Source organism: Ahaetulla prasina, chromosome 10 (genome assembly GCF_028640845.1).
Source record: "Ahaetulla prasina isolate Xishuangbanna chromosome 10, ASM2864084v1, whole genome shotgun sequence".
Classification (NCBI taxonomy): Eukaryota; Metazoa; Chordata; class Lepidosauria; order Squamata; family Colubridae; genus Ahaetulla; species Ahaetulla prasina.
The window spans coordinates 19114401-19141803 of record NC_080548.1 but is presented as its reverse complement, the minus strand read 5'-3'; the positions used below and the strand labels follow the sequence as shown (position 1 = coordinate 19141803).

Below are 27403 nucleotides of genomic sequence, written 5' to 3'. Positions count from 1 at the left end.
AGATAGTCCTCAATTTACAACAGTTCATTTAGTGACCGTTCAAAGTTACAACGGAAGTGAAAAAAAGTGACAGGACCATTTTTCACAATTACAACCTTGGCAGCATCCCTGTGGTCACATGATCAAAATTCAGATGCTTGGCAACTGGCATGTATTTATGACGGTTGCAATCACATAATCACATAAGGGCCTCTGTGGCTCAGCAGACTAAGACAGTCTGTTATTAATACAGCTGCAATTACTGTAGGTTCTAGTCCCACCAGGCCCAAGGTTGACTCAGCCTTCCATCCTTTATAAGGTAGGTAAAATGAGGACCCAGATTGTTGGGGGCAATAAGTTGACTTTGTATATAAATATACAAATAGGATGAAGACTATTGCTTGACATAGTGTAAGCCACCCTGAGTCTTCGGAGAAGGGCGGGATATAAATGCAAATTTAAAAAAAACATAATCCCCTTTTGTGATCTTTTGATAAGCAAGGTTGATGAGAAAGCCAGATTCACTTAACAACCATGTCACTAACTTAATAACTTCAGTTAATTGCTTAACAACTGTGGCAGGAAATGTTATAAAATGGAGCAAAACTCACTTAACAACTGTCTCACATAACAACAGAAATTTCGGGCTCAATTTTGGTTGTAAGTCGAAGATTACCTGTACTGGTTTATTTGTTTTGTTTGTTGTATTTTTGCTCTCTTCTACCCCACTTCCTCAAAAATGTTCTATTAAAATTCATAAGTAAATGGACAATACCATTGCAGATGTTCCAGTTAGATTAAAACACCTCTAACATAATTTAGAAAGACCATGGTTAATAGATTACAATTCTGTGGTGGGTTAGAACCATCTATCAATTGTTTTCATCATGTATTCATGATGACCTGTCAAAACACATTTAAAATAATTTGGTAAAGAGTTCGAAGCCCTTTTCTCATACTTTAAGATTTTCAAGAGAGCCTCTTATAATTTATATAAGAGGTTTTTTTTATAATATTGGAGAACTTCCTTTGATTTTAAATCACATTAGCATTGCTAATGTTCTTCAGGGTACAAGTTCATGAGCTTAAGAATATTTTTTTTTATATTTCTTTCATTCATTCTAAACTAAGTTAGAACTTGCAACAACTTCTTCTGCAAATATATTCAGAAGAAGTAAAATGAGTTTCAATAATCCATCTTCTAATCCTATAAAACTGTCTATCTTCCCATTCCTTGATCATATTTATCCTCATGTTTAAAACCTGGGTGATCAAGAAATGGGAAGAGAGGGGAAGGATGAAGGGACACACATTGGTTCGACTTTTTTCCAAATTTTGATCCAATGAGATTTGGATATATGATGGATATTAATTTCTTGATATCAGAGAGAGATTGTAGTGCCCAAATATATTGAAAACCCAACACTAATGCAATTTGTATCCACCAAATATCTTTTTAGTTCTGAATACAGTGGGTTATTTATTTTAACTGAAAAGCATGAAAAAGATAACTAGTCTTCATCTTATTTTTCTGGATGGTAGGTTTTTTATAATTATTTATACACAGGCACAGACGTCTACCAAAAAAAAATCAATGAATTTATATTATCCTTTGATATCTTCAAAAATGGTAATAGGGAAAGGATTTGGAAATACTTGAAACAAATACAATTTGATGAGAAAATAGTTTTTCTTCTTGTGGCTACAATATTTGGCCAAATAATAACCTGGAACTGAGGAGAAATTTTCTGATAGTTAGAACAATTAATCAGTGGAATGACTTGCCTCCAGAAGTTGTTGTGGCTCTATCACTGGAGGTTTTCAAGGAGAGATTGGACAACCATTTGTCGGAAATGGTATAAGTTTTTCTGCTTCAGCAGGGGTAGGACTAGAAGACCTCTAAGGTCCCTCCCAACCCTATGATTCTATGGCAAAGAGGTTGACTCAGATTTTGCTTTGATCTTTTACAGGAGAGGACTACAACTGTATTTCTTTCATTGATAACAATCTTTTCTAATAATTACTCCTAAGTATTCAATTCAACTGGCCCATCATGAACACTATTAGGTATTTGGAGAGATTTTTGCAAATGTTTAATAATACAGTAGGTTATTTAATTAGTGACATTTCATGTCTGATCGTCTTTCCCATAGCCTAGACTTTTCCTGTTTCCCACATTACTACTGACCCCTAAGGGAAGACCTCAAGAACTTTTCCCATAGCTCTTGTTCCAACTAGGAATTGTAAGCATGCAGACAGAATTCGGCATTGAGAAAAAAGTGTCGCAGAAAACAGAACTAGCCATTGCATCTTCCATATTCATCTTTCAAATGCATGATACCATACAGAGTATGTAGGTCAATATATATTCTCCCCTTACTAGCGAGATTGTCAGGGAGGACAGGTGACTTTTATGCAGACTTTCTCCTCCAAGACTCAAATCCGGCTACTACATGTGCAGTGGCAAAATTTTGTGTCGCTGCAATGTCCACAAGAAAAAAATTGGTCACTGAATTATAAATGTCAACTAATGCCAATCTTTTGGAGATATATATATAACAGTTATGGGAAAAATACATTCTCCGTGCATGTAAATTAGGAAGGGACCCTATTGGTTGAGATCATGTATTATAATCATAGGAACGGTACTAGACACAATTGATGTCAGTAGTATTTTAATTTTAAGTTACATAACAGATAACTAAGCGGACACGGTGGCTCAGGGGCTAGGACGTTGAGCTTGTCGATCGAAAGTTCGACAGCTCAGTGGTTCAAATCCCTAGTGCTGCCGTGTAATGGGGTGAGCTCCTGTTACTTGTTCCAGCTTCTGCCAACCTAGCAGTTTTGAAAACATGTAAAAAATGCAAGTAGAAAAATAGGGACCACCTTTGGTGGGAAGGTAACAGCGTTCCGTGCACCTTTGGCATTGAGTCATGCCGGCCACATGACCACGGAGACATCTTCGGACAGCGCTGGCTCTTCGGCTTTGAAATGGAGATGAGCACCGCCCTCTAGAGTCGGCAACAACTAGCACATATATGCGAGGGGAACCTTTACCTTTAACAGATAACTGGTTTTTATCATAGATTTTATTTGATATGTATTATTTTATTCTTGAATTTTTAATTGTATATTTACTGAGTGTTTTTTATTTGTTCTGGCCTATGGCTGTAATAAATTTACTACTACTATGCATGATACCTTTTTTGGGTGGTTGTGTGTGTGTGGAATTTTTTAATAATTTTGAAATCAGGGGATGATGAACAAGAGTAGATTCCATTCTGGGCAAAAATTTTGGGAACTAGGCAGTGGAAGAGGGTAGAGGTGGGAGAATGACCTAGACTGAACAGCCAAGAAGCAGATTCTGACAGAGATACAGATCCAGGAGAGGAATTTGAGAGGCAAGTCCAAGAAAAAAAAAGGATAGCAATTAAAGTATTGAAGCGGACAAGGGACGATGGATAGATGATTTTTCTTCTCTGTTATTGTTTTGATTTGCTTTCCCTTTTCTCTCTTTATTTTTTTATTTTTTAGGTAGGTGACACAATTAGAAGTTAGGTCGGATAGAAAGAAAATGTTTTTTAGTAAAAGGTGATATGATTAAAAGTTAGAATAAGTGATAGAAATAAAAGAAGGGGGGAATGTTAGTGTCTGCTCTTTTATATAATAAAACAAAAGTAACAATAAGAGAAAACGTGGAACAATTGAATAATGACAGATTGCAACTTATAATTGTGTATCATTATTAGAAATAGATGTTGATTGAAACTAATAATTATGATTAATTTTACTAGTTTTATTTGTATTAGAATGTTGGACACCCAGGTGCCACACTGTTCATGCATTGATTCGATATGTCTGTAAAATATAAATTTAAAAACTTTTTTAAAAAAAGAGTAGACTTCATTCAGTGATGCCCAATAGTGCACTGGGGAAATTTGAGGTTAGTGGCTTGCCACACTTTTCTCCCGTTAAAATGATGGCATATTTCCTTTGTGATCCTGCTCATAATAAGGCCATTTTCTGACTAAACCTTTTTACATATCCCCATTAAAATGTGCATTTTCCCACATTCTGTGATGAAGATTTTTTTTTTTTGGACCAAAACAACCAACCACAAAATTAAAACTATGATTCTTGGACATACCTGCAGTGAATAACTATGGGTCCTGCATCAGGAGGTGTAGAAGCTTTGACTCTGCGGATGAATGCCAGCAGCCCCGTGGCGTGGTAGGGCACCCCGTGTTCTGGCCATGACGTGAAGTGGAACTGCTTTACTTCGTGCCTTGCTGAATAGCCCCTCTGCAAGTAAGGAGAGTGAGATAGAGGACAATCTTATATGCAGTCTGACACCAGACTAGAAACTGGGAGGCTGGGAGTTCTAGACCTGCCTTAGGCATAACCGCAGCCATGTAACCTTGGCCCAGTTTCTCAGCCCTAAGAACAAAACAGTAGCAAACTACTTCTGAAAATGTTGCTGAGATAATTATGACACAGAGAGAGAAACAGAGAGCGAGAGAGAGAGCGCACGCAGTGTTCTTAATAGAATCAAACTATCTGCACTGTTGATGCCAGAACAGCTATTGGTTGACTTGACCCTCCCTCCTCCCTCCCTCCCTCCCTCCCTCTCTTCCTTCCTTCCTTCCCTTCCTTCCTTCCTCTGCTTCCTAGGGCTGAGAGAGAGAGAGATGTTGACACAGGTAGCTTTGCACCCAGGAGTAGCAATAGCAATGGAACTGCTCTTAAAGCTTCATAGTGCTTTACAGCCCTCTCTAAGTGATTTACAGAGTCAGCATATGGCCCCCAACAATCTGAGTCCTTGTTTTACCGACCTTGGAAAGATAGAAGGCTGAGTCAACCTTGAGCTGGTCAGGATTGAACTCCTGGCATCGGCAGAATTAGTCTGTAATACTGCATTTCAACCACTGTGCCACCAGGGCTCCTAGAATTGTGAGTAGAATTCACTACAATCTCCCAGTTTCTAGTCTAATGCTTTCATCACTATACCAAACTGTATCTCTGAACTATACTCCTCCTTAAATTAGGATATTCCAGTCGTCCTTGTTCTGTCCCCCCACCTCAGTCCGGGAGGCACGTGAAGTGACTCAATTAGCTGGCAATTTAGTCCATGGCAGCTATCAGCTCTGGCAGCAAACCAGCGATTGTCTGCCAAGGTTTTCTTTATCTTCCTTGATGCCGGCGTGTCAGAAGCTCGTTACTGGAGCAACCAGGAAGTCAAAAACAAACAGCAATCCAAGCCAAATGCTCAGTCAAATAGTTCAGCTCAAGTTTTCTCCAGTCAGTTTGTTTTGTCCAGCACGAAGTAGTAGAGCAGCCCCTTCTGCTTTTATACCCTGTGGGGTGTGGCTCCATGACTCAGCACTTTCTAGGCCTGCTCTACCCCTTCTTCTATTGTTCCCGCCTCTCTTGTCTACAAAACCGGGGATCTAACCAGGACTGATTGTCCACAGCTGGGTCTGGAAGCGTTGCCTGGGTGGGGGGAGATACAGGAGACAGAGGCCTCATCACCTCCTCCACCTGGTGTGCCTCTGGCTCCTGGAGCTGAGCCAGAGAGGCCAGCCCTGCAGACGGGAACCCTGACGGCCCTTCCCACTCACTCTCTGAATCACTTTCTGGCAGGGGGCCAGGCCCCGGGGCAGGGGGGGCTGGAGTCACAACAGTCCTCCTCTTCCAATTTATGCCAGTATAAGTTCAAACTGCATCTACTGTACAAACCGCTTGCTTTGATCATATTTGGCAAAGCCCATTAAGAAAAAGGAAATCTATCTCAACTAGAGAGGAATTTTCACAATCAAGTCGAAAGCAAAGTTATTTAGCAGGAGCCAGCAGATTGGAACTGCCAGGTTTTTAAAACCCAGAAGATAAAATTAAATTCACAGTGAACAATGTTAACTACTACTTCAAAAGAAAATGTCCAACGCACTCTAAACTAAATTGATCTTGTTTAATTATCAAAGGCAAATGAAGTTCTGATGGCTGATGCAAAAGAAACCTTCTGGTGCTTTCTAGCTTCACCTGTGGCAAGTGTAATTATGGAGGCTACAATTTACTTGTGATGACAGGAAGTCGATTACCAGCGCATTATGGCAGTGAATCCAGCATGGAAGAATACAGTGTGTCATGCCTTCTTCACTTTGGGGAATGCAATCCAGAAAATAGTTGTGTTCTTATTGTAATCTCTCAAGCAGAATCAGGGAAATGGGGGGAGATGATTCATCTGGTTTGCCAGATTGAAGTGAGGATTTGAGAGCAAAGGAGAGAACCAAGCCGGCCCTTCTGAGGTCACCAGAGGAAAACTGGAACAAGAAATACAACTGGAAATGAATTTTAATCACAAAAATGGGCTTATTCCAGGACTGAAGGTCGTGCTCTCTGTTCTGCTTTCTGCATTGCATCCTAAATCACTTATCATTACTATGATAGAATGCATTCTTGCTGAGCTGCTGTCAGGCAAATTTAATATGCTCAGAAGATTACCTGTTTCCAGGTTTCCTCATTACTAGATTCAGTAGTTTTGATGGGGAAGTCCCAGATCCCTGATTAAGGTCTCCTTCTACTGAAAACTACAGTAAATACCTTGGAATGGTTACAAGGCAGCTAGATCCCTGAGGCTCTTTTGTACTTCACTGGAAACAAGGTTGTCATTTAACATTTTTTTCCAGATTAAGGAGAGGGGGAAGCAAATTACCATTGTGGTTGTCCCAAGGTTGAGCAATTACAATTGCTCAATAATTGCCTGAACCTTGCGACCTCTGTCTACAAGATAAAAAATGATTATCCATTCCCTGTACAATTAATATGGTGCTTAGGCTCAAATTAATCCGTTAAGAATGTCCATGTAAATAAAGGGGTACTCTACAATATTATTTGCTAAGACAATGACCTTTGATGGAGTTTCTAAAAGCTATACAAGAAGGCTCAGGTGGCATGAAACTGATCAACATGAAAGGTTAATACGTTAAAATGTGTGTTAGAAAGATCTGGGCCATTCCATGCAATCTCAAAACCGTCACCTGATTTTCCACCATCTTGGGATGTATAAAAGAGAACAAAGTGGTGTTAAAGCCATGGGAAAGGCTTAAGACACCTGAAACAGCAAGAAAGAAGAACAAAAGGTGAGAAGGAAGAAGGAACAGCAGTAGCAAGAAACCTGAGAAGCTGGTCACTAAGCTAGGATTTTCAAGATGAACTAGCTCAACTCCTAGTCTCTATGGACCCAACCATGCATTTTTCTTGGGAGTAATATGAGAGTTGCTGAACTCTTCTAGGAATGTTTTCTTGAATTCTCAGATTAGTTTACAGCCCTGATGTCAAGCTCCAAGTAATGCACCCATTACAAATCAAACTCCGAGGCATTGTTTTTCCTCAAAGAACAAATTTATTTAGATACATCATCTTGGTGTTACTGGTGAAAAGCTAGTACTGAAATTCCTGGGCTTTTCACACCAATATAAGTTTCAGTTTCTCAAGTTCCCAAAACAACTTGTCACATTGTCCAACCAAGATGGGAACTGGTTGCTTGGTGACTTCTCTCCTCCTCCTCCTCCTCCAGTCCAACAGCCGTTGGAATGTGATTGACCTATCAGCTAGAAATGATGTTTTGACTGAAGGCTCTATCCTCCTTCAGCTTCAAACTTTGTCAACCTGAATTCACGCCAGAATACCCAATGATACAAATGATCCCGCACCCTAATCAAATTCAGGGTCCTGGAATCTTCTCATGGTCTCTTAGTGGTCTGATACCAAATATTATCCAGATCTGACCTACTTAGCTTCCAATTCCAGGTAAGTCTACCATGTTTCTACCATTTTACTGAGATATTCTAGTAAATGGACAGTCAAGGACTTGCTACATTTACCATGGAAGTCATTCTGTGAACAGAAAAAGCTCTCAGGATAGCCCCTTTTGTAAGAATAGAGAGACGGCCGTCTTTCAATGCTCCAAATGTGTTCACTGAACCAAGAACGGTTTGTCTATTTTACATTAAGCCTTCCCTTCTTGCAATCTTTTACATTAAAGCGTTGGCTCTCGCCGTTCCTTCAGGGGAAAGGGTTTGTCAAGGCAGCTCGCCCACAATTGAATGATCCCTGTCTGGAGAAAGAACACGACCGATGCAAGATCTCCCAGCAACAGTTTGAATACAGAAAAAAACCGTGTATCCTTTGACAGCGCATTGATTTCTTTTTATTAGGGCTGCAAAACCAGCATTATCAAAAGTGTATAGATTCAAGACGTAAAAAGTAGGAAATAAAATAGACTGAATAAAAGTTAAAACGGAATTCAAAGTAAAAAGATAAGAACGATGGCAAACCACTGACTGCATTCAGCAACGGACAATCGGTCGTTTTTGAAGATCACAATTTAGCACAAAACACAGCAAATCTTATAGGTGTGATGGATACGTCTATCTGCTAACAGCTAAAATACATAAAAGTCACCAGTATACCTTGAGAGCTCAACTAAAAGATGGACCATAAGAGCAGCCCTCTGTCTATTTTCAGCCCCATAGAAAAAAGTGGATCATGGGTTTTCCTGGATCAAACACACTAGGGCAGCTGGTAGTCTCTAAGCTTGGCTGTATTCTTGCAGATGTGTTGTGTCTTGTCTGCTCTCACCGCAGCCGGGGTCTGCTTATCTGCTCCCGAACACGGAGGAATGTATGCCTCCTGGCCCCAGTCCTGGCTCCATGCCCAAGCAGGCTGCAGAGGAGGGAGCATCCCCCGGCCCCAGCCCTGGCTCCATGCCCAGGCAAACGGAGCAGCTAGACCCCTCCTCCACAGCATGTGAGCCTGAGGAAAGTTTACTTCCAACAGCTGATTGGAGTGACCCTCGCATCAGAAGATTGGATAGGCGGAGGCAACAGAAGGAAGGGAGGGGCAGGCCTTAATGAGTGCTGAGTCATGGAGCCACACCCCATGGCCTATATAAAGGATCTGCTTTCTGGCAGTCTCTGAGTCAGGCAAAGTCGAACTTATCTTGCTGAAGTCACTTACTGGTCTCCTGCCTGCTCTGAGGACTTTGCTAGGACTTTGGGCAGAGCTGCAGAGGCAAGCCTGATTCGGATTTCCCTGACCCGGCCGTCAGCGGAGGAGTGGGACACGACAAGATGTTTCATTCCCAAAGTAGATAACACCATCAATGCATTGATTAACTAGTTTGGCAATGAAATGTCTGCAAGAAAACAAGCACAGAGACCACAAAGGACCCTGCAGATGAACTCTGAACTACAAATATTGTCTTCTATCAGTACACAAGGGCAGATACAACCTTTCACTGGTACGTTTTGGAAACACACACATCCCTTCCATCGCTATCAGCAACACATCAAACCAAGCTAATGAAAGTAGGCGTATCAACTTCTGAGACCCTAGAGGGAAAAAGATGGAATCTGATAGTAACTGGCTGCATTACCTATCAAATCTATATACACAATCCATTTCTCTAGCCTTGCTAAATCCCAGATATGCTAAGCAACTAGGGAAGAGATCAAATCTTACCAATATATTCATATCAAGAAGCCACCCATATGAACAGAAAAAATAAGATGGCTAGATTTCCTGCTAAAAATATTAATTTAAGGGGATTTTAAAAAAATCCCTCACTATAATCTAGGCTATAGCCTCCCAGAGGCCTGCACTACTTCCAAGTTAAGTATGGCACTTGCAACACATTTTGGGGAAGAATAGAGCATTCAGATAATTATTTTGACAACTTCTAGGTCAGTGATGGCTAATCTTTTTCTCTTTAGATGCCAAAAACATATGCGACAGCGCGCATGTGTGCCAGCACCCATAATGCAATGTGTGCACCCCTGCGCATGCACGCACGCCCCCCTGCATGTGCACACGACCCCCCATGCCCCCCGCGCATGCACACGAGGGGTGGGATTCAAAATTTTTAGCAACCTGCACCACAGGGGGAAGGGCGTGTTTTCACCCTCCCTGGGCTCCGGAGGCTTTCCTTGAGCTTCCAAGAGGATGAAAACGGTCTCCCCTAAGCTCCGGAGGCCTGAAATGGCCCAATTTTCACACTTCCGGAACGTGTGTGCCATTCCTGCTCCCCCCCACGAATGTGTGCGCGACTTCTGCACATACGCACACGTCTCTTGCATGCGCCCCACCCCGTGCACATCGCAAAAATCAGCGGGCTGATGGGAAGTGCCATGAACATGAGCTGGGGAATGGCTCGGATGCCCGTAGAGAGGGGTCTGTGTGCCAGCTGTGGCACGCATGCCATAGGTTCGCCATCATGGTTCTACATTCTTTTCTAAACATAACCCCATACAGCAATAGCTGTAAGCCCATGGCATTAAAAACTTTTAGCACTGAAGCAATATGGAAGTCACCAATTCCACGATCAAATTTCAGGCTGGCCAAGGCAGTGTTTTCAGCATTATTCATTAGATATGGCAATTGTGATTTCCACAATCCTCAGGCAGGAAAAAATTATCCCAATATTGATAAAAAAAAAATCCTTGGCTCCATTGCCTGTCTGTTAATCTGCCACCTGTGTTTAATCAGTCCCTTGGCAAAAATGATATCCTTAATTTTAGACTAGTTCACATTCAGCTTCTGTACGGTAGGAAACCAGCGCCCTTAACATTCTCCTCAGTCCACTTATGTCTGTGAAATCAAAAAAGCAAAACCAAAATGCCTTGGTAAGGCCACACTCAGAATATTGCATTCAGTTTTGGTCGCCACGATGTAAAAAAGATGTTGAGACTCTAGAAAGAGTGCAGAGAAGAGCAACCAAGATGATTAGGGGACTGGAGGCTAAAACATATGAAGAACAGTTGCAGGAACTCGGTATGCCTAGTTTAATGAAAAGAAGGATTAGGGGAGACATGATAACAGTGTTCCAATATCTCAGGGGCTGCCACAAAGAAGAGGGAGTCAAACTATTCTCCAAAGCACCTGAGGGCAAGACACAAAGCAACGGGTGGAAACTAATCAAAGAGAGAAGCAACTTAGAACTAAAGAGAAATTTCCTGACAGTTAGAACAATTAATCAGTGGAACAACTTGCCTCCAGAAGTTGTGAATGCTCCAACACTGGAATTTTTTAAGAAAATGTTGAATAGCCATCGTCTGAGATGGTGTAGGGTTTCCTGCCTGGGCAGGGGGTTGGACTAGAAGACCTCCAAGGTCCCTTCCAACTCTGATATTATTATTATTATTATTATTATTATTATTATTATTATTATTATTATTATTATTATTATTATTAATTACAGAGTGGCTGGCCTGCTAGACAACGTGGGTGATAATATGTCTGCCAAGAGGCAAGATCTGTAATTAAAGAATGTCCGTATGTTTGTCTCTGTGTGTGGTGTGTTAAACAACGATGGGTCTTACAAGCAGCCTTGCCTGACATCTTTTCAATTAGGAATCCTGTCTGACAGGTAGCCTTGACTATTACATTCAATATCAACAAGCAAATTATGTATTAATGGAAAGAGGCATTATCAACACCTGTCTCCTGTAATTTCTCTGTTTTGAGAATGGATGAAATGCTGACTCGAAATCTACAAAGACAAAAAATACAGGGTTTTGGGGTTTTTTTTAGAAAGGAGCTCTACTTTTTTCACTAGATGGCTTAGAACAGGGACCTCCAACCTTGGCAACTTTAAGATTTGTGGACTTCAACTCCCAGAATTCCTCAGCCAGCAAAGCTGGTCTTAAAGTTGCCAAGGTTGGAGACCCCTGGCTTAGAACCAAACTCTGATTGAGTGTTGGCAATCTTATTCATCTATTAAGATGCTTTTCTGTTCTACTTGTAGTTTTATCCATGTCCAGTATACCAGGCATAAAATTTGCCTACTATACTAAGTAAACTAATGATATACTATACTAAGTAAACAAATGGTATGAGCCACGGTGGCACAGTGGTTAGAGTGCAGTACTGCAGGCTACATCTGCTGACTGCTGGCTGCCTGCAATTTGGCAGTTCGAATCTCACCAGGCTCAAGGTTGACTCAGCCTTCCATCCTTCCGAGGTCAGTAAAATGAGGACCCAGATTGTTGGGGGCCGTATGCTGACTCTGTAAACTGCTTAGAGAGGGCTGTAAAGCACTGTAAAGAGGTATATAAGTCTAAGTGCTATTGCTATAAGAGTCAAATCATAATCAGGGGCTTTGCCTTGCTTAACTTCTTTATAAGCAGTGTTTCTCAACCTCAGCAATTTTAAGATATATAGACTTCAGTTCCCTACCTATGCATAATCCTGTTAGTCTGATAGTACATAGCCCCCACTCATTGCTTTTATAGCGCAAGAACTAGGGAGGGTCCCTTCTGAGCTACTTGTCCCACCCACAGTCCTGCTGCAGGCTAAACTGCTTTTTATCTGACTGCTCCCTTGGTTACATCTCATCATCCATCTCCCGAGGTCATTCCCCATATAAATTGTAGGAATTTTGGGAACTGAAGTCCATACACCTTAAAATTGCTAAGATTGAGAAATACCAACTTGCATTTGTATTTATGATTATATATTCAATCATCAAATAAATCATATATCTCTTATATTCAAACTCCTAATTCTCTACCAGACAAATGCTATTATTATTTTTTTTAATTACCCACTGCCAAGCATATTTCAGGGCTTCTTTTAAATCAGTGGTCTCCAACCTTGGTCCCTTTAAGACTTGTGGACTTCAACTTCCAGAGTTCCTCAGCCAGCTTTGCTGGCTGAGGGACTCTGGGAGATGAAGTTCACAAATCTTAAAGGGACCAAGGTTGCAGACCCCTGTTTTAAATCATTTTTAAAATGGGTGTTTTTGAATAAAATAGGAGAAGGAAGAAAGTTAAGGTCCTGATGTAGTACGTTATTATGTGCTGCCTAGAGTCCTACATGAGACAGTCCCTATGAGACCTATAAATAAATTAAATAAATGTCCAAATATTAACGTGGATAAAATAAAACACATTTATAGACAGAGGGATATCCTTGCAAATCTTACCCTTTCCAGGGCGAATGTCCTAACCACGTATTCTGCCAGAGTCTCTGATTTCATCTGGGTAATTTTAATGTCTCCATACATCTCTGAGTCATCTGGCCAATACTTGGCACACTTAACCTGCATGCAACAATAAACCAGATTATAGTTAAGTCTATCGTGGAAGAGGTAAGCGTCATCCGAAGCCACTGGTGAAGAGGAAACCAAGAATCTTCACTTACCCTTCCCACTTCTACCAGCTTTGTTATCATCACTATGCTGGAACAGTGTTCCTGCCACACCATCCGCCAAAAATCATAGACCATCTCCTGTTTGGGGCCTAGAGCACAGAGGGGAAAAAAAAAGAGGTTGAAACAGAGATAAAGAAAGTCAGGGACCCATTTAAATACCACGGTTATTTTAGCAATAGCACTTAGACTTATATACCGCCCCAAAGTTCTTTACAGCAGGGGTCTCCAACCTTGGTCCCTTTAAGACTTGTGGACTTGAACTCCCAGAGTTCCTCAGCCAGCTTTGCTGGCTGAGGGACTCTGGGACTTGAGGTCCACAAGTCTTAAAGGGACCAAGGTTGGAGACCCCTGCTTTACAGAACTCTCTGAGCAGTTTATAGATGTCAGCATATTGCACCCAACAATCTGGGTCCTCATTTTACTGACCTCAGAAGGATGGAATGCTAAGTCAACCTTAAGCTGGCCAGGATCGAACTCCTGGCTGTGGGCAGAGTTTGCCTGCAATACTACATTCTAACCACTGAGCCACCACGGCTAATTTACCCAATATATAATCTCAAAGTAGTTTTGGATATTTTTGTAATGCACTGAAGAAGCTTGAGCAGGAAATATTTTGGGCACATCTTGGTATTCAGCACATCTTCTTGTGCTGTCTTCCTTCCATATATGCAAAAAAAAAGGGGGGAAGGGGAAAAAAAGGAGAAAGCAGGCTAAAAAGACATATCCAAGTAGTAGGTATGAAGGTCTTACCTTGTGTGGCTATGAAGTGGTTAGACCTTTGGTAACCCTGTAAAGAAAAAAAATATGCATTATAGGCAGGCAGGCAGGCAGGCAGGCAGGCAGGCAGGCAGGCAGGAAGGAAGGAAGGAAGGAAGGAAGGAAGGAAGGAAGGAAGGAAGGAAGGAAGGAAGGAAGGAAGGAAGATTTTATCCATTTCTATATGTCTCAAAGGTAAAGGTAAAGGTTCCCCTCGCACATACATGCTAGTCGTTGCCGACTCTAGGGGGCGGTGCTCATCTCCATTTCAAAGCTGAGGAGCCAGCGCTTCGAATCCCTAGTGCTGCCGTGTAATGGGGTGAGCTCAGTGATGGGATTCAAGTAATTTATCAACCAGTTCTCTGCCCTAATGATTTCTTCCAACAACCAGTTCGCCAAACTGCTCAGAAAGTTAACAACCGGTTCTCCCGAAGTGGTGTGAACTGGCTGAATCCCACCAATGGGTGAGCTCCTGTGACTTGTCCCAGCTTCTGCCAACCTAGCAGTTTCAAAAGCACGTAAAAATGCAAGCAGAAAAAATATGGACCACCTTTGGTGGGAAGTTAACTGCATTCCGTGCGCCTTTGGCGTTGAGTCATGCCGGCCACATGACCACAGAGAAGTCTTTGGACAGCGCTGGCTCTTCGGCTTTGAAACGGAGATGAGCACCGCCCCCTAGAGTCAGCAATGACTAGTACGTATGTGCGAGGGGAACCTTTACCTTTACCTCATATGTCCCAAGCTTTGCTACTCTGAAAATTGAAACCTCTTGTTTTCTTCCTGCAACAGTTATTCCAAAATCTACACACTTTTAAGATGGGGTACAGGCAGGGAAGATAATGTTCCATTTGATTTCTGTTTAAGCAATGTATTTCAACCAAAATATCCTTCCAAACCCTAAGCACCATTCATAGCCTCCGTGTCGCACCACAGAACGGGTATTTCCAAGCAGTCTCCCCAACATACACTTTTCATAATTGTTTATGCTGTTCACATCCAATATGCATCCACTAGCATTTCCTTTGCAACCATCTGTCTTTCTCTTTGGTACTGAGGTAGACACTTTCTCCTCCTCCTCCTCCTCACATCATACTTATAGCCAAGAGCTATTTAATACAGCCAGAATTGGTTGCTCTGAGGTCCAATAAATACCTCATACACTTCAGCCTAGAAAAGCTGGAAGGAAAAGCAGGTTGCTGTTAGGAAAGCAATGTGGACATCTTTCTTATGGCAGCATTTTCCAGGCTGAGAGGTTATAGTGGTTATAGAGCAGGAGTGTCAAACTTGATTTCATTGAGGACCATGTCAGGGTTGTGTTTGACCTGGTGGGTGGGGTGGGGGGTGGCCAAGGGGCGTGGTCTGCTCAACGTCATTTCTGTCGGGTGCGCCAGCGGTGGCCTGAGCACTCTGTTAGACAGAAGAGGCTCCTGAGCTTCATTTTCAGCTGCCACGGCCTCCTGCAACCCTCTGCCAGTGAAAACGGAGCTCGGGAGAGCCGAGCTCCGTTTTTACTGGCAGAGGGTTGCAGGAGGCCGTGGCAGACTAAAACGGAGCTCGGGAGCCCGTTTTTGCTGGCAGAAGCACCGCCAGGGTGGCCCCGCGGGCCAGATCTAAGTACCCCATGGGCTGGATCCAGCCCCTGGGCCTTGAGTTTGACACCCCTGTTCTACAGCCTCTGTAAGAAACCACCCCAAAAATCCTGGGAATAAGCCATCCCTCCCAGTGCTTCTACTACTAAGTAGCAACTTATCAATTTTTTTTAAAATCAAATTAGAGTCCGCCCATCTCACTCATAGTGTATATTATGATTATTCTGAATCAACTCCCTGCTTTAATGAGGGAAACTACAGTACTACATCTGTCATGCCAAATGTAATCTCTGACTCATAGTTGAATACCCCTGTTCTAGCAAGCACAGAAATATTTTCAAGCACAACTATGCAGGCAGGACTCCACTGAACACAGGATTTCAACATACGGTACTGAACCTCAAATCATCTCTAGGGAAAATGTACACATTCATCCCACAATACACAGGCCGTTGGGATGAGAAATTAAAAGCAGAAGCAAATCACAGCTCAAGGACACCACAGGTAGCACTACGGCACAGAGAAATCATTACAATTAGTGCTCGTTTTGCAACCATTCCATGTAGCAACTGTTCAGAGTTACAACGGTCCTGGAAAAAAGCGACTTACGACTGGTTCTCATGCTTATGACTGTCACAGCATTCCCCAGGGTCAGGTGATCAAAATTTGGACACTTGGCAACTGGCATTTATTTATGACTGTTGCAGTGTCCCGGGGTGATGTGATTGCTATTTGAGAGCCTTCCCAGCTAGATTCCAACAAGCGCAATCAATGGTGGAAGCTGGATTTGCTTAACAAGCCACACAATTCACTGAACTACAGTGATCGGCTTAATGACTGTCATTAAACAAAAATCATAAAATCAGACGTGACTCACTTAACAATGACAAGATTCGGGGAGGGTGAAAAACAGGCCTACCAGAAATTTGGGAAGGCCAGAAATGGGCCTGTTTCCTGCCTCCAGAGGGTCTCCGGAGCCTGGGGAGGCTGTTTGCACCTTCCCGGAGGCTCAAGAAAAGCCTCCGGAGCCTGGGGAGAGCAAAAGTGCCCCCCTCCTTCCGTGGTGCAGGAGGCCAACTAGGCCATGCCCATACCTACCCAGCAACCAGGCAGAGAACCCCTTGCTAAAATTTTTGAACCCCACCCCTGGATGTAAGTCAAGGATTATCTGTATGCCTTGAGCAACTGCTATGAACACTCCCCTTCTTCTAAATCAGGGGTCTCCAAACTTGGCAACTTTAATACTTATGGACTGGCTGGCTGAGGAATTGTGGGAGTTGAAGTCCACAAGTCTTAAAGTTACTAAGTTTGAGACTGCTGGTCTAAGCCATTTAGTGCACGCACACAGCTAACTACCGACTGAGAAGCCCAAAGGCTAGAAAAAGATGGAAAAGGGCCAATAAACAAGATCATATCAGGAAGAGCTTCGACTCCATAGCAGAGCCTAAGATTTCCCATATGGCTTGTAATTTCCCATGGTCTACCATCTTTGGTAAGATCTGGCCAAGACAAACCGCCAGATCTCCGCCATTTGCTGTCAGTTGCTATGGAAAAGGAGATATTTTGCTAGGAGGCAGAGGCAGGAGCAGAATAAAAGAGATCACAGGAGAGCATTTGGATAAATATTACAGAAGCTTCCAGCAAAAATGGAGCCTATAGGGTGCCTACCATTTGGGGCCTTAGCATTTCTAAATCGCTGACCTCAAGAGCACACAAACATTTTCATTAGTCGATGTTAATACTGATTTTGCAAATTGTTACCTTTTAAATTTAGAACTTTTTTTCACGATTGTGAACACCTTTAAGTGCACAATTCTTTGGGCTTTTAAGAAGTACAAATGAAAGTGTAATTGTTGTTGAAACAGTGGGAACTACAAGCATTTCAGTCTGAATGTCAGGTGGAATATTTGTGGAAGGCTGATACCACCTGTAAAGCATGAGAATTGAGGCTGTTAGTAATATATTGGGAGTAAAATGCATCCAAGCAGGTAAAACTAATCAGCCAATTATCCTTACATTACAAAGTATGAAAAAAGGAGGCAGAGCAGTGGCTTAGCTTTTCAAATATCTAGATTTAAGCCCAAGGACACAGAGCATGGAAATAGACACAAGACAACACAACACAATACAATGTCCCTGTATTGTAGGCAAAGATGAGGACAAATAGCAATAGCAATAGCATTTAGACATTTATCACACCATAGCACTTTATAGCACTCTCTGGGTGGTTTACTACCGTGTTTCCCCGAAAATAAGACCTTGTCTTATACGTTTTTGAACCCTGAAATAACCGCTTGGCCTTATTGCCATGCGCTCAAAAGCCCGATTGGGCTTATTTTCAGGGGATGTCTTATTTTGGGGGAAACAGGGTATGTAAACATTATTTGCATATCCCCCCCCAACACTCTGGGTTCTCATTTTACTAACCATGGAAGGATGGAAGGCTAAGTTAACCATGAGCCCTGTCAGGATTGAACACCAGGCTGTGGGCAGAGTTTACTTGCAATACTGCACTTGAACCACTACACCACCAGGGCTCTACCAGGACAAAAATGTCCCAAATTTAGCACCTTGGATTTCCTTGCTTCCAATAGGAGAATTTAACTAAATGTTAGTAATTGCCCAATGGACTTGCTCCACCTGGCAGGTGAAAAAAGTCCTGATGTCTCTGTGTACTTGTTCTAGGACAGCTGGAAAAGATGTTGTAAGGTGAACAATAGCATCTGGAAAACAGAACCTCACTATTTTAATTACTATTGCATAACAAATTTTCTGAGGGAGCTGCATTGGGTACTGGTTTGTTTATGGGGCCAATTCAAGGAGCTAGTTATGACCTTTAAAGCCCTACATGGCAGGGGCCCAGATTACCTGCAGAGCCATCTGTGTCCATGTATATCACCCCATCCTACCCAGTCAGACAGGTAGAGTATGCTATATCAGTTTTGTTTGGTTAACCCACATTTAGGGTTAACCACATGCATAAACTGAGCACAACTTTATCCCAATCTTCCTTTGAAATAAATGTCTATGTGAGATGTGAAAAGTAAAGGTTTCTCTTGCATATATGTGAGTTGTTCCCAAGTCTAGGGGGAAGTGCTCATCTCCATTTCTAAGCCAAAGAGCCAGCACTGTCCGAAGACATCTCCATGGTCATTTGGTCAGCATGGCTAAATGCCAAAGGTGCATGGAACACTGTTACCTTCCCACCAAAGGTGGTCCCTATTTTTCTACTTGCATTTTTTACCTGCTTTCGAATTGCTAGCTTGGCAGAAGCTGGGACAAGTAACGGGAGCTCACCCCATTAGGCGGCACTAGGGATTCGAACCGCTGAACTGCCGACTTTTCGATCAACAAGCTCAGTGCCTTAGCCACTGAACCTCTGCTCAGGGAGATGAATGAATAGTAATAGGGGAAAATACAGACTTTTTTCTCTGACTAAGAAAGTTCCAGGTGGCATACCACTTCAAGATTATCTGCTTTATTTTAGAGCTCAGTGGACTGAGAGCATATTTCTGGAGAAATCCAGTATCCTTGCTTTTTTTCCACCCTCTCCATGTTCCACACCTTGTTCTTCATTACAGACTCCTGGATCCTGATCTCTTACTACATGCTTTAACCACTTTCTGGCTTCCAACTACACAGACTATAGTAAGACAATGGGACCTGGAGGAAGATCCCTGAAATGGATCATGAAAAGGGATCAACTCAAAGCAATAACTTTGAAAACAAGAAAGTGAGCTACTTCAATTGCTTTCTTTCTTGTTTTTAACCAATCTACAATGGTATATGAAATACAAAACTGCCCTACAGACGTGTTTGTCACTCGAGAGCCCAACATCCTACTTCATCTGTCAGTAATTATTTTTGCCACCTTCTTCATCCACAGTTCCTGGTTGGTCTAAACCCATGTCTCTTAGCACCACAATTTTGTTCAGGTGATTGTCCTTTCAACAAGGGACACCCACGTCTGCACAACGGAGCCAGACATTTTGAAAAGCGAACCACCGAGGGAACAAGACAGATTTCTAAGGACCTGTTGTTTCAGACCACAGTACATAAAATCCACCGTCGAAAACAGCCATAGGTGGATACAACCTCGTAGATGACCCTCATTCTTTCAAGGACCTTGGAGTGCTCATCTCAAACGATCTAAGCACCAGAGCTCACTGTAACAGCATTTCCAAAAAGGCATTAAGAGTTGTTAACTTAATCTTGCAAAACTTCTTCTCCAGTAATATTGCACTGCAAACTAAGGCATACAAAACCTTTGCCAGAACAATTCTCGAATACAGTTCATCTGTCTGGAATCTGCACTGTATATAGGACGTTAACACAATTGAGCGAGTCCAGGGGTATTTCACGAGAAGAGTATCCCACTCCTCTGTTCACAACAGAATACCTTATGCCACCAGACTTGAAATTTTGGGCTTAGACAACTTCGAACTGTGCTGCCTTCGGTCTGACCTAAATGTAATATACAAAATTGTCTGCTACAACGTCCTACCTGTCAATGACTACTTCAGTTTCAACCGCAATAATACACGAGCACATAATAGAGGTACTCAAGGTACTCAAAGTAAACCGCTCCAAACTCGACTGCAGAAAATATGACTTCAGCAACAGAGTTGTCAATGCCTGGAATGCACTACCTAAATCTGTGGTTACTTCCCCAAACCCCCATTACTTTAACCTTAAACTGTCTACCATAGACCTCACCCCATTCCTAAGAGGTCTGTAAGGGGCGTGAATAAGCGCACCAACGTGCCTACCATCCCTGTCCTACTGTCCCCATTCATTCGTATCCTTATCAGGTATTCATAATCATGTTTATACTTATATCTGTAATCTTCTATGTGTTGATAAATAAATAAAAAATAAAATAAAAAAAATGATGAAATAGTAACTGTTGTGGTGGGGTGGGGTGAGGTAGGAAAATCCCTTCGCTCCAAAATGAACGATTATGGAATCTTGATTGGAGGAGAAATGGGAAAGAAAGAGAAGGACACGACATATACTTACTTCTCGGTTTATCCGAATCTTAGCAAGCCCACAGGTTTGAGAGAAAAAGAAATCAGAGACAGACAGATTAGCGAGACAAGAGCAGAGGAAGAATAGACCCATTAGTAAAGGGGGTGCATTAAAGAGCAGGGGTGAAATGCTCCCGATTCGGATCGGATTGTACGGTCCGGTGGGTTGGCGATCCGGTAGCGATGGCAGAGCAAAGCTCCGCCCACCCACCTGGGTGTCATTACTTCCTGGTTTTAACCAGGAAGTAATGTGTTTTTTACCCGGTGGCGCATACACTTCCGAACAGGTAAGGAAGGTAAGTAGATTTCACCCCTGATTAAAGAGCAACACTGATGGGTAGAGAAGGAGCAGCAGCAACAGGAAAGAATGATGGGTTTAGTATGACTCATTGAACTTTCTCATTCAGAAACATTTAAAGTGTACTTTTGAACGTTGTCTCCTTTTGACTATTTGCATTTTGAATCTGAAGTGTGAACGCTCAATGTGACCTTTGAAAACGGAGAACTTCTAAAACATCATCCCTCTTTGATGTCAGCAAAACACTATCAAAGAGTAGAAAGGATTGCATCCAGGTAATCAAATGTTTATGATACATTAATTAACAAAATCAAATAACAATGTAAGAGTTTATATATTGAACCCATATGTCATTATATGTCAAATACAGATACCCAAACATTGACAAAACCTTCCAATATCCATGGGATTTCCAATATTTTGGACTAGCGATGGCATTCATCAATCATTTTTTCCTTATTCTAGTGACAGCATTATTTCCAAAAATCAAATAATTTCTAACGTTAATTCTGGGACACAGGATTTCCATCCATGTGCTTCTTTGACTTATGTGGTTGCTGATATTATTTCAGTAAAGTTACTGGTGTTTTTAAAATTATTTTCATCAGGAAGAACATGGGGGACGTCCAATTTAATCTAAGGGTTGCTTTGGAAAACAAGCTCATCCCCTTGAGACACATGAATGGTTTAATTATATTGTTGTTGTTAGTTGTGAAGTCGTGTCCGACTCATTGTGACCCCATGGATAATGTTCCTCCAGGCCTTCCTGTCCTCTACCATCCTCTGGAGTCCATTTAAGCTCACGCTGACTGCTTCAGTGACTTCATTCTCTGCCGTCCTCTTCTTCTTTTGCCCTCAATCGTTCCAAGCATTCGGCTCTTCTCCAGTGAGCCCTTCCTTCTCATTAGGTGGCCAAAGTATTTCAGTTTCATCTTTAGCATTTGGCCTTCTAAAGAGCAGTCAGGGTTGATCTCCTCTAGGACCGACCGGTTTGATCGTCTTGCAGTCCATGGGACTCGCAGGAGTCTTCTCCAGCACCAGAGTTCAAAGGCCTCAATTCTTTGGTGCTTGGCCTTGCTTATGGTCCAACTTTCACAGCCTTCATTCCTCTTTCACTCATCTTTTAATTATATACTGCATCTACTTTTAATCTTCTGATTTATTCCTGCCCTATAAGATTTCATTCTTGTATGAATGAACAAAAGAGGATTCCAAGAGTGAACAGGAATAGATATAAGCATGAAAAGGAGGAAGGAGTAGGAAAAAGAGAGCTTCTAAGGATTCATATATGAAACAGAGACTTGGGGTATAACCAAAGTGAAACAACATTCTGTATTACACAACCAAATAAGTCTCTAAGGCAAAAAAATGCACAACAAAAGCAAGAGAAGCTGACATACTTACATCAATGTAGTTGGCATTGATATAGTCAGAGTTGGGATCACCAAGAAGTGGGTGGAGCTTAACCCGGTGTCGGTCATCTGGAAACAAAATCAGATATGACTGTTAGGGCAGAATAGGCAGAAGAGCATTGGGAAACCTTTATATACTCATACATCATAGTGTATTACACTTACATAGTGTAAGCCGCCCTGAATCTTCGGAGAAGGGCGGGATATAAATGCAAATAAGAAAAAAACATCAAATTCAAATGGTTTCCCCTTCCTTCCTTCAGTAAATTTCTAGAAATTCTAGTTAGGCGGAGAGATGGGATTCAAAGACTCCAGCAGTAAAGTTCACTTTCTACATTTTCCAGTAGGATTTGTGAATGTTGGCTTGCCACTCAACAGTTCTTCCAAAAATCCACTGGGGAAAATTACAAAAATACTCTAATCTGACTTGCAGTCTCACACTTACTAATCCATGCAATTTGGTGTAGAAATCCCTTTAATTATATTTCTTTAATAGATTGATATCTGTCAGGCTTCAAAAAAAACCAAGAAAGGCACACGCTGTTATTTCTAAACAGTGTCCTTTATTGTTCCTCAAGTATAGGCAGATATCTGGCCGAATTAAAGCAACTATTTGCTTTTTAAAGATATAATCTGAGAAGTTATGGGAAGGAGCTATCTTGACCCAATTCAAGATGGGGATGCAACCCCACTTCCTGGGAATCCAGATTACATTCCACCACAAATACTTTCCCAGGACACAACACTTGGCTTCCATTCCAAAGGTGCTTTTTTAGGAGGCAACTGGACTTTCTTGTTTTTTTTTCATTTGAAGATGTTCCGCTTCCCACCCAAGAAGCTTCTTCAGCTCTGACAGGATAGAGGGGAATGGAAGGACTATCCTGTCAGAGCTGAAGAAGCTTCTTGGATGAGAAGCATAACGTCTTCAGAAGAAAAAGCAAGGAAGTCCAGTTGCCTCCTGAAAAAGCACCTTTGGAACAACCATGAAATCTCTACGGACTTGGCTTCCATCTTATCAAGGCTTAGGTAGTAAGTAAAAACATGTTATTTTACTTAACATTTGGGCTATAATCTGGATCTAGAATTACATACTTCATTTTTACTGAGTTGTATATCATCAACTAGCAGTTTTGAAAGCATGTAAAAATACAAGTAGAAAAAATAGGGACCACCTTTGGTGGGAAGGTAACAGCGTTCCGTGCGCCTTTGGCGTTGAGTCATGCTGGCCACATGACCACGGAGACGTCTTCGGACAGCGCTGGCTCTTCGGCTTTGAAACGGAGATGAGCACCGCCTGCTAGAGTCGGGAAGGACTAGCACGTATGTGCAAAGGGAACCTTTACTTTTACCTTATATCTTCATGGATTTCATCATCATCATCCACACACAATACTCCTTCCCTTAGCACTGAGCATATTTTGATAGAGACCTTAATATTTCTGCAGAATTTGAGGAATCTTCCCAGCCAACGGATGGCTTCTCATCATTGAATGGTGTCACATTTGGCAACCTAAGGATCTCCAGTTGGAGGAGGGTTGCATCAGTCAGCAAATGCTAAGGACGCATTTAAGAGGCTTCATAATAACCCCTCAGACTTTGGAGGGAATGCCTTTTCTGAGCCAACAGGCATATTTGGACTCACAGGAAGTGTAAGGGCTACAAAAAGGATGTTTTTGCTTCTGCTCTCCTGTAATCTACCTTCCGCTGAGTGTCAGATCTTACAGTTACACTCCCTTCAACTAGCGTCTCTCATCCTGAAGTATCTCTCTTTCTCTCGCCCACTAATGTGTTCTGCAAAATCCATATGCTTCGCTGTTAGAGCAACACAAACTGAGATTCAATTCAACGTATGTCCCATAAGAATATATACTCCCACCTAGAGTGAGATTAGACATATGCCAGTCTGCACCATTACTGTGGCAGGGTGGAAGAGAAGGGCAGCGTCAAAATGAGATGTGCTGTTTTGTCCAACACACGGCAGAAAGACAAACACCCTTTGTGCTATTAGGTCAACAGCCAATGTGCTCCTTTTAGCCCTTCCTTCCAAAAAAGCTGGAGTAAAAATTGGTGCTTGGCTTTGCCTAAGCTATTTTGAACAATTTTGCTCGCTCTCTCTCTCTCTCTCTTTTTTTTTGGTCTCTGTGATAACATGGAATTTCAATTTGGAAAAAAGCAGATAGACAGCTATAATTAGGAGCAATAAAAATAGCCAGTGTGGCAAAGAAAAAGCAGCTGCTGGAGGAGATATTTTATAGCAGAAATTCACAATAAATTGCATTCATCCTTCCGGTCCCCAGAGAGAGAGAGGATATCCCTGGTTATTCGTTTAACTATTTTTTTTTAAAAAAAATGCATTGAATACCAAACACTGTCATCATTTGATGTCTCTTTTTGTCTTGCACAAGCTGAGTTATACCATACTAAGCAATGGTTTGTTTTAACCGAGTTGTACTATCCAAGGCACAAAATCCTAACTTATAAATCATGGCTTAGAATGCATAGCGATTAGGTTCAGGCAAGCTACTTCTACGGTTTAGTGAAATCTGGAACTTAAACCAGAGGTGGGTTTCAGCAGGTTCTGACCAGTTCTGGAGAACCGGTAGCGGAAACTTTGAGTAGTTCGGAGAACTGGTAGTAAAAATTCTGACTGGCCCTGCCCCCATCTATTCTCTGCCTCACGAGTCCCAGCTGATTGGGAGGAAACGGGGATTTTGCAGTAACCTTCCCCTGGATTGGGAAGGGAATGAGGATTTTACAGTATCCTTTCCCTGCCATGCCCACCAAGCCACACCCAGAGAACCATTAGTAAAAAATTTTGAAACCCACCACTGACTTTAACCACCTGCACCCACAAAGAGCATGTCCTATTTAAAGGAGATCATAATGATGGCTTGTTGCACAGTGGAATCTTATCATGCTCCAGGCCAGCAACTTCTCTGAAAAGATGTTCTACCTCATCCATTAGTGAACCCCGATATATGTCTATGGAGATTCTCAGTCATCCAGGTCATGGTTGTGCTTTTTCAAGAGGCAACTAGACTTTCTGGTTTTTCTTTGAAGGTATTTCGCTTCTCATCCAAGAAGCTTCTTTGGATGAGAAACGAAATGTCTTCAAAGAACAACCAAAAAGTCCAGTTGCCTCTTGAAAAAGCATCTTTGGGAACCCCAATATAGTTACCCGGTAATGAATTAAAACTCCAAATGAAATCAAGCCCTCAACCCTTGTAGGAATTAAGATGCAGGTATCATTTCAGCCCCATTCCTTCTATCATGCTATCCAAGTCATGTCAATTTAACACATCGAAGTATCTCCAGCTACAAGACCCCGAGCAGGTATGAAACCCATAAATAAAGCTCTCACTCTCTAACTCTTTGCTGCAATTGTCTGGATTTTTGCAGCTCATATACAGTAGAGGTACAGATTTTCTATCTCAAATCGCCGCTACATTTTTCATAACAAGACAGATGTGGAATGCAAATCTTTCCCTCCCCATTATTTTTATTTCACAGGAATGCCTCCAGGACAGATGAGAAACACAGAATAATTGCTGTGGTAAATAGTTGAGGCTAGTCTTTTTCTTTGCAGCATTCTAGCCTCCTTTTTCATTCAAAATCCAGTGAAATAAAAGAAGAGGAGAAATGCAGCTTAAAGAATATCAAGGCAAGTGTGTGGACATACTGAGGGCCCAGGATACACTTATTCAACTGGAATTTGGGAACAGAGCAAATACAAAGTGTGCATTATTGTTAATACCACTGTCTGTAAAAAACAAACAAACAATCGACTATCTATATGGAATCAATACCAGATTAAAATCTACCTGCTGCAAATTTGACAGATCAAGATCAGAGTAAGACCCAAACCAAATCCATATTATGCAAACTCCGCAGAGTTTCAGGGCATTTCAACTCTCCTAGCGTTAAAGGAAGGATATTGATTTTTCTTTGCTTCTTTCTTTTACGGAAAGGTTTTTGCCTCATACACTTACAGGTAGGCATGTGATCTTGTCTCCCTTTGGTCTTTTCTTTCTTCTTTGAAGCATCCCAGCCTTCAAAGAAACTCTAGGAGGAAGAGAAGACTGTTATGTGCATCAAGTACCCTTAGGAATAAGCACGCAGCATTTCCACCGGCAGTACAGATAACAATGGTTTCTCTAAAGGTTAGCCCCACTGCACTGATTCAAAACTGGTTACCAAGCGTAGAGTTTATTTGATGGACTGATGCTTGCATGCCTACATCCGGTCTATGCACAGCTTCAAAAGAAGGGGGGGGTATAAGAACTAGAGTTACAAAGGAATTCTCACGTCAGACCAAATCTTTATATATTATAGTAGCAAATGTCTCCCAATCTCAACGCTGGGAAGAGAACAGCCCAATTTTTATGGAAGGGAAGGCGTGGAGGAAAAAGGCCTGGAGTTTATAAACTCGGTAAGACCACACTTAAGAGTATTGCATATAAACAAGATGTTGAGATACTAAAAAGAGTGCAAAGAAGAGCAACAAAGATGATTAGAGGACTGGAGATTAAAACATATGAAAAATGGTTGCAGGAACTGGGTATGTCTGGTTTAATGAAGAGAAGGACTAGGGGAGACATGATAGCAACGTTCCAATATCTCGGGGGCTGCCACAAAGAAGAGGGAGTCAAACTATTCTCCAAAGCACCTGAAGGCAGGACAAGAAGCAATGGATAAAAAGTAATCAAGGAGAGAAGCAACCTAGAACTAAGGAGAAATTTCCTGACAATTAGAATAATTAATCAGTGAAATGGCTTGTCTTCAGAAATTTTTTTTAAAAGTTTATTTTTTATTTTTAAACAAGCGGTATATCGTTATTCAATCAGTGTGTCATATGAGTACAAAATTTTATGTCATCATATTCAACATTTACCACCATTTTCTTGACACATATACATCTCTGCTTTTACATTTTAATATAGTTTATTATAACATATTCTTTCTAAATGTCTTAGAAAGCAAGGAAAGGAAGAATCGGAATATTACAGTATACGGGGGCAATTTTATCAATGGATAGAGATCGAATATGGACAAGAGGCTTGCCCTTCAGAAGTTGTGGGTGCTCAATCACCGGAGTTTTTTCAGAAGAGATTGGGCAAATCATTTTGTCTGAAATGG

General features: G+C 41.7%; 1 protein-coding gene across 1 annotated transcript in view; it reads right to left on the bottom strand.

Annotated features, from left to right (window-relative positions):
* The window catches only part of PTPRU (protein tyrosine phosphatase receptor type U), a 168735-nt gene that overhangs the window by 52338 nt on the left and 88994 nt on the right, over nt 1-27403 (bottom strand). The window contains exons 9-14 of the mRNA XM_058195155.1: nt 26257-26329; nt 22260-22336; nt 13936-13972; nt 13177-13274; nt 12959-13075; nt 4127-4281 (exon numbers count right to left, since the gene is read on the bottom strand). Of these exons, the coding sequence (XP_058051138.1) occupies nt 4127-4281; nt 12959-13075; nt 13177-13274; nt 13936-13972; nt 22260-22336; nt 26257-26329 (557 nt within the window). The remainder of the gene's footprint in view (nt 1-4126; nt 4282-12958; nt 13076-13176; nt 13275-13935; nt 13973-22259; nt 22337-26256; nt 26330-27403) is intronic.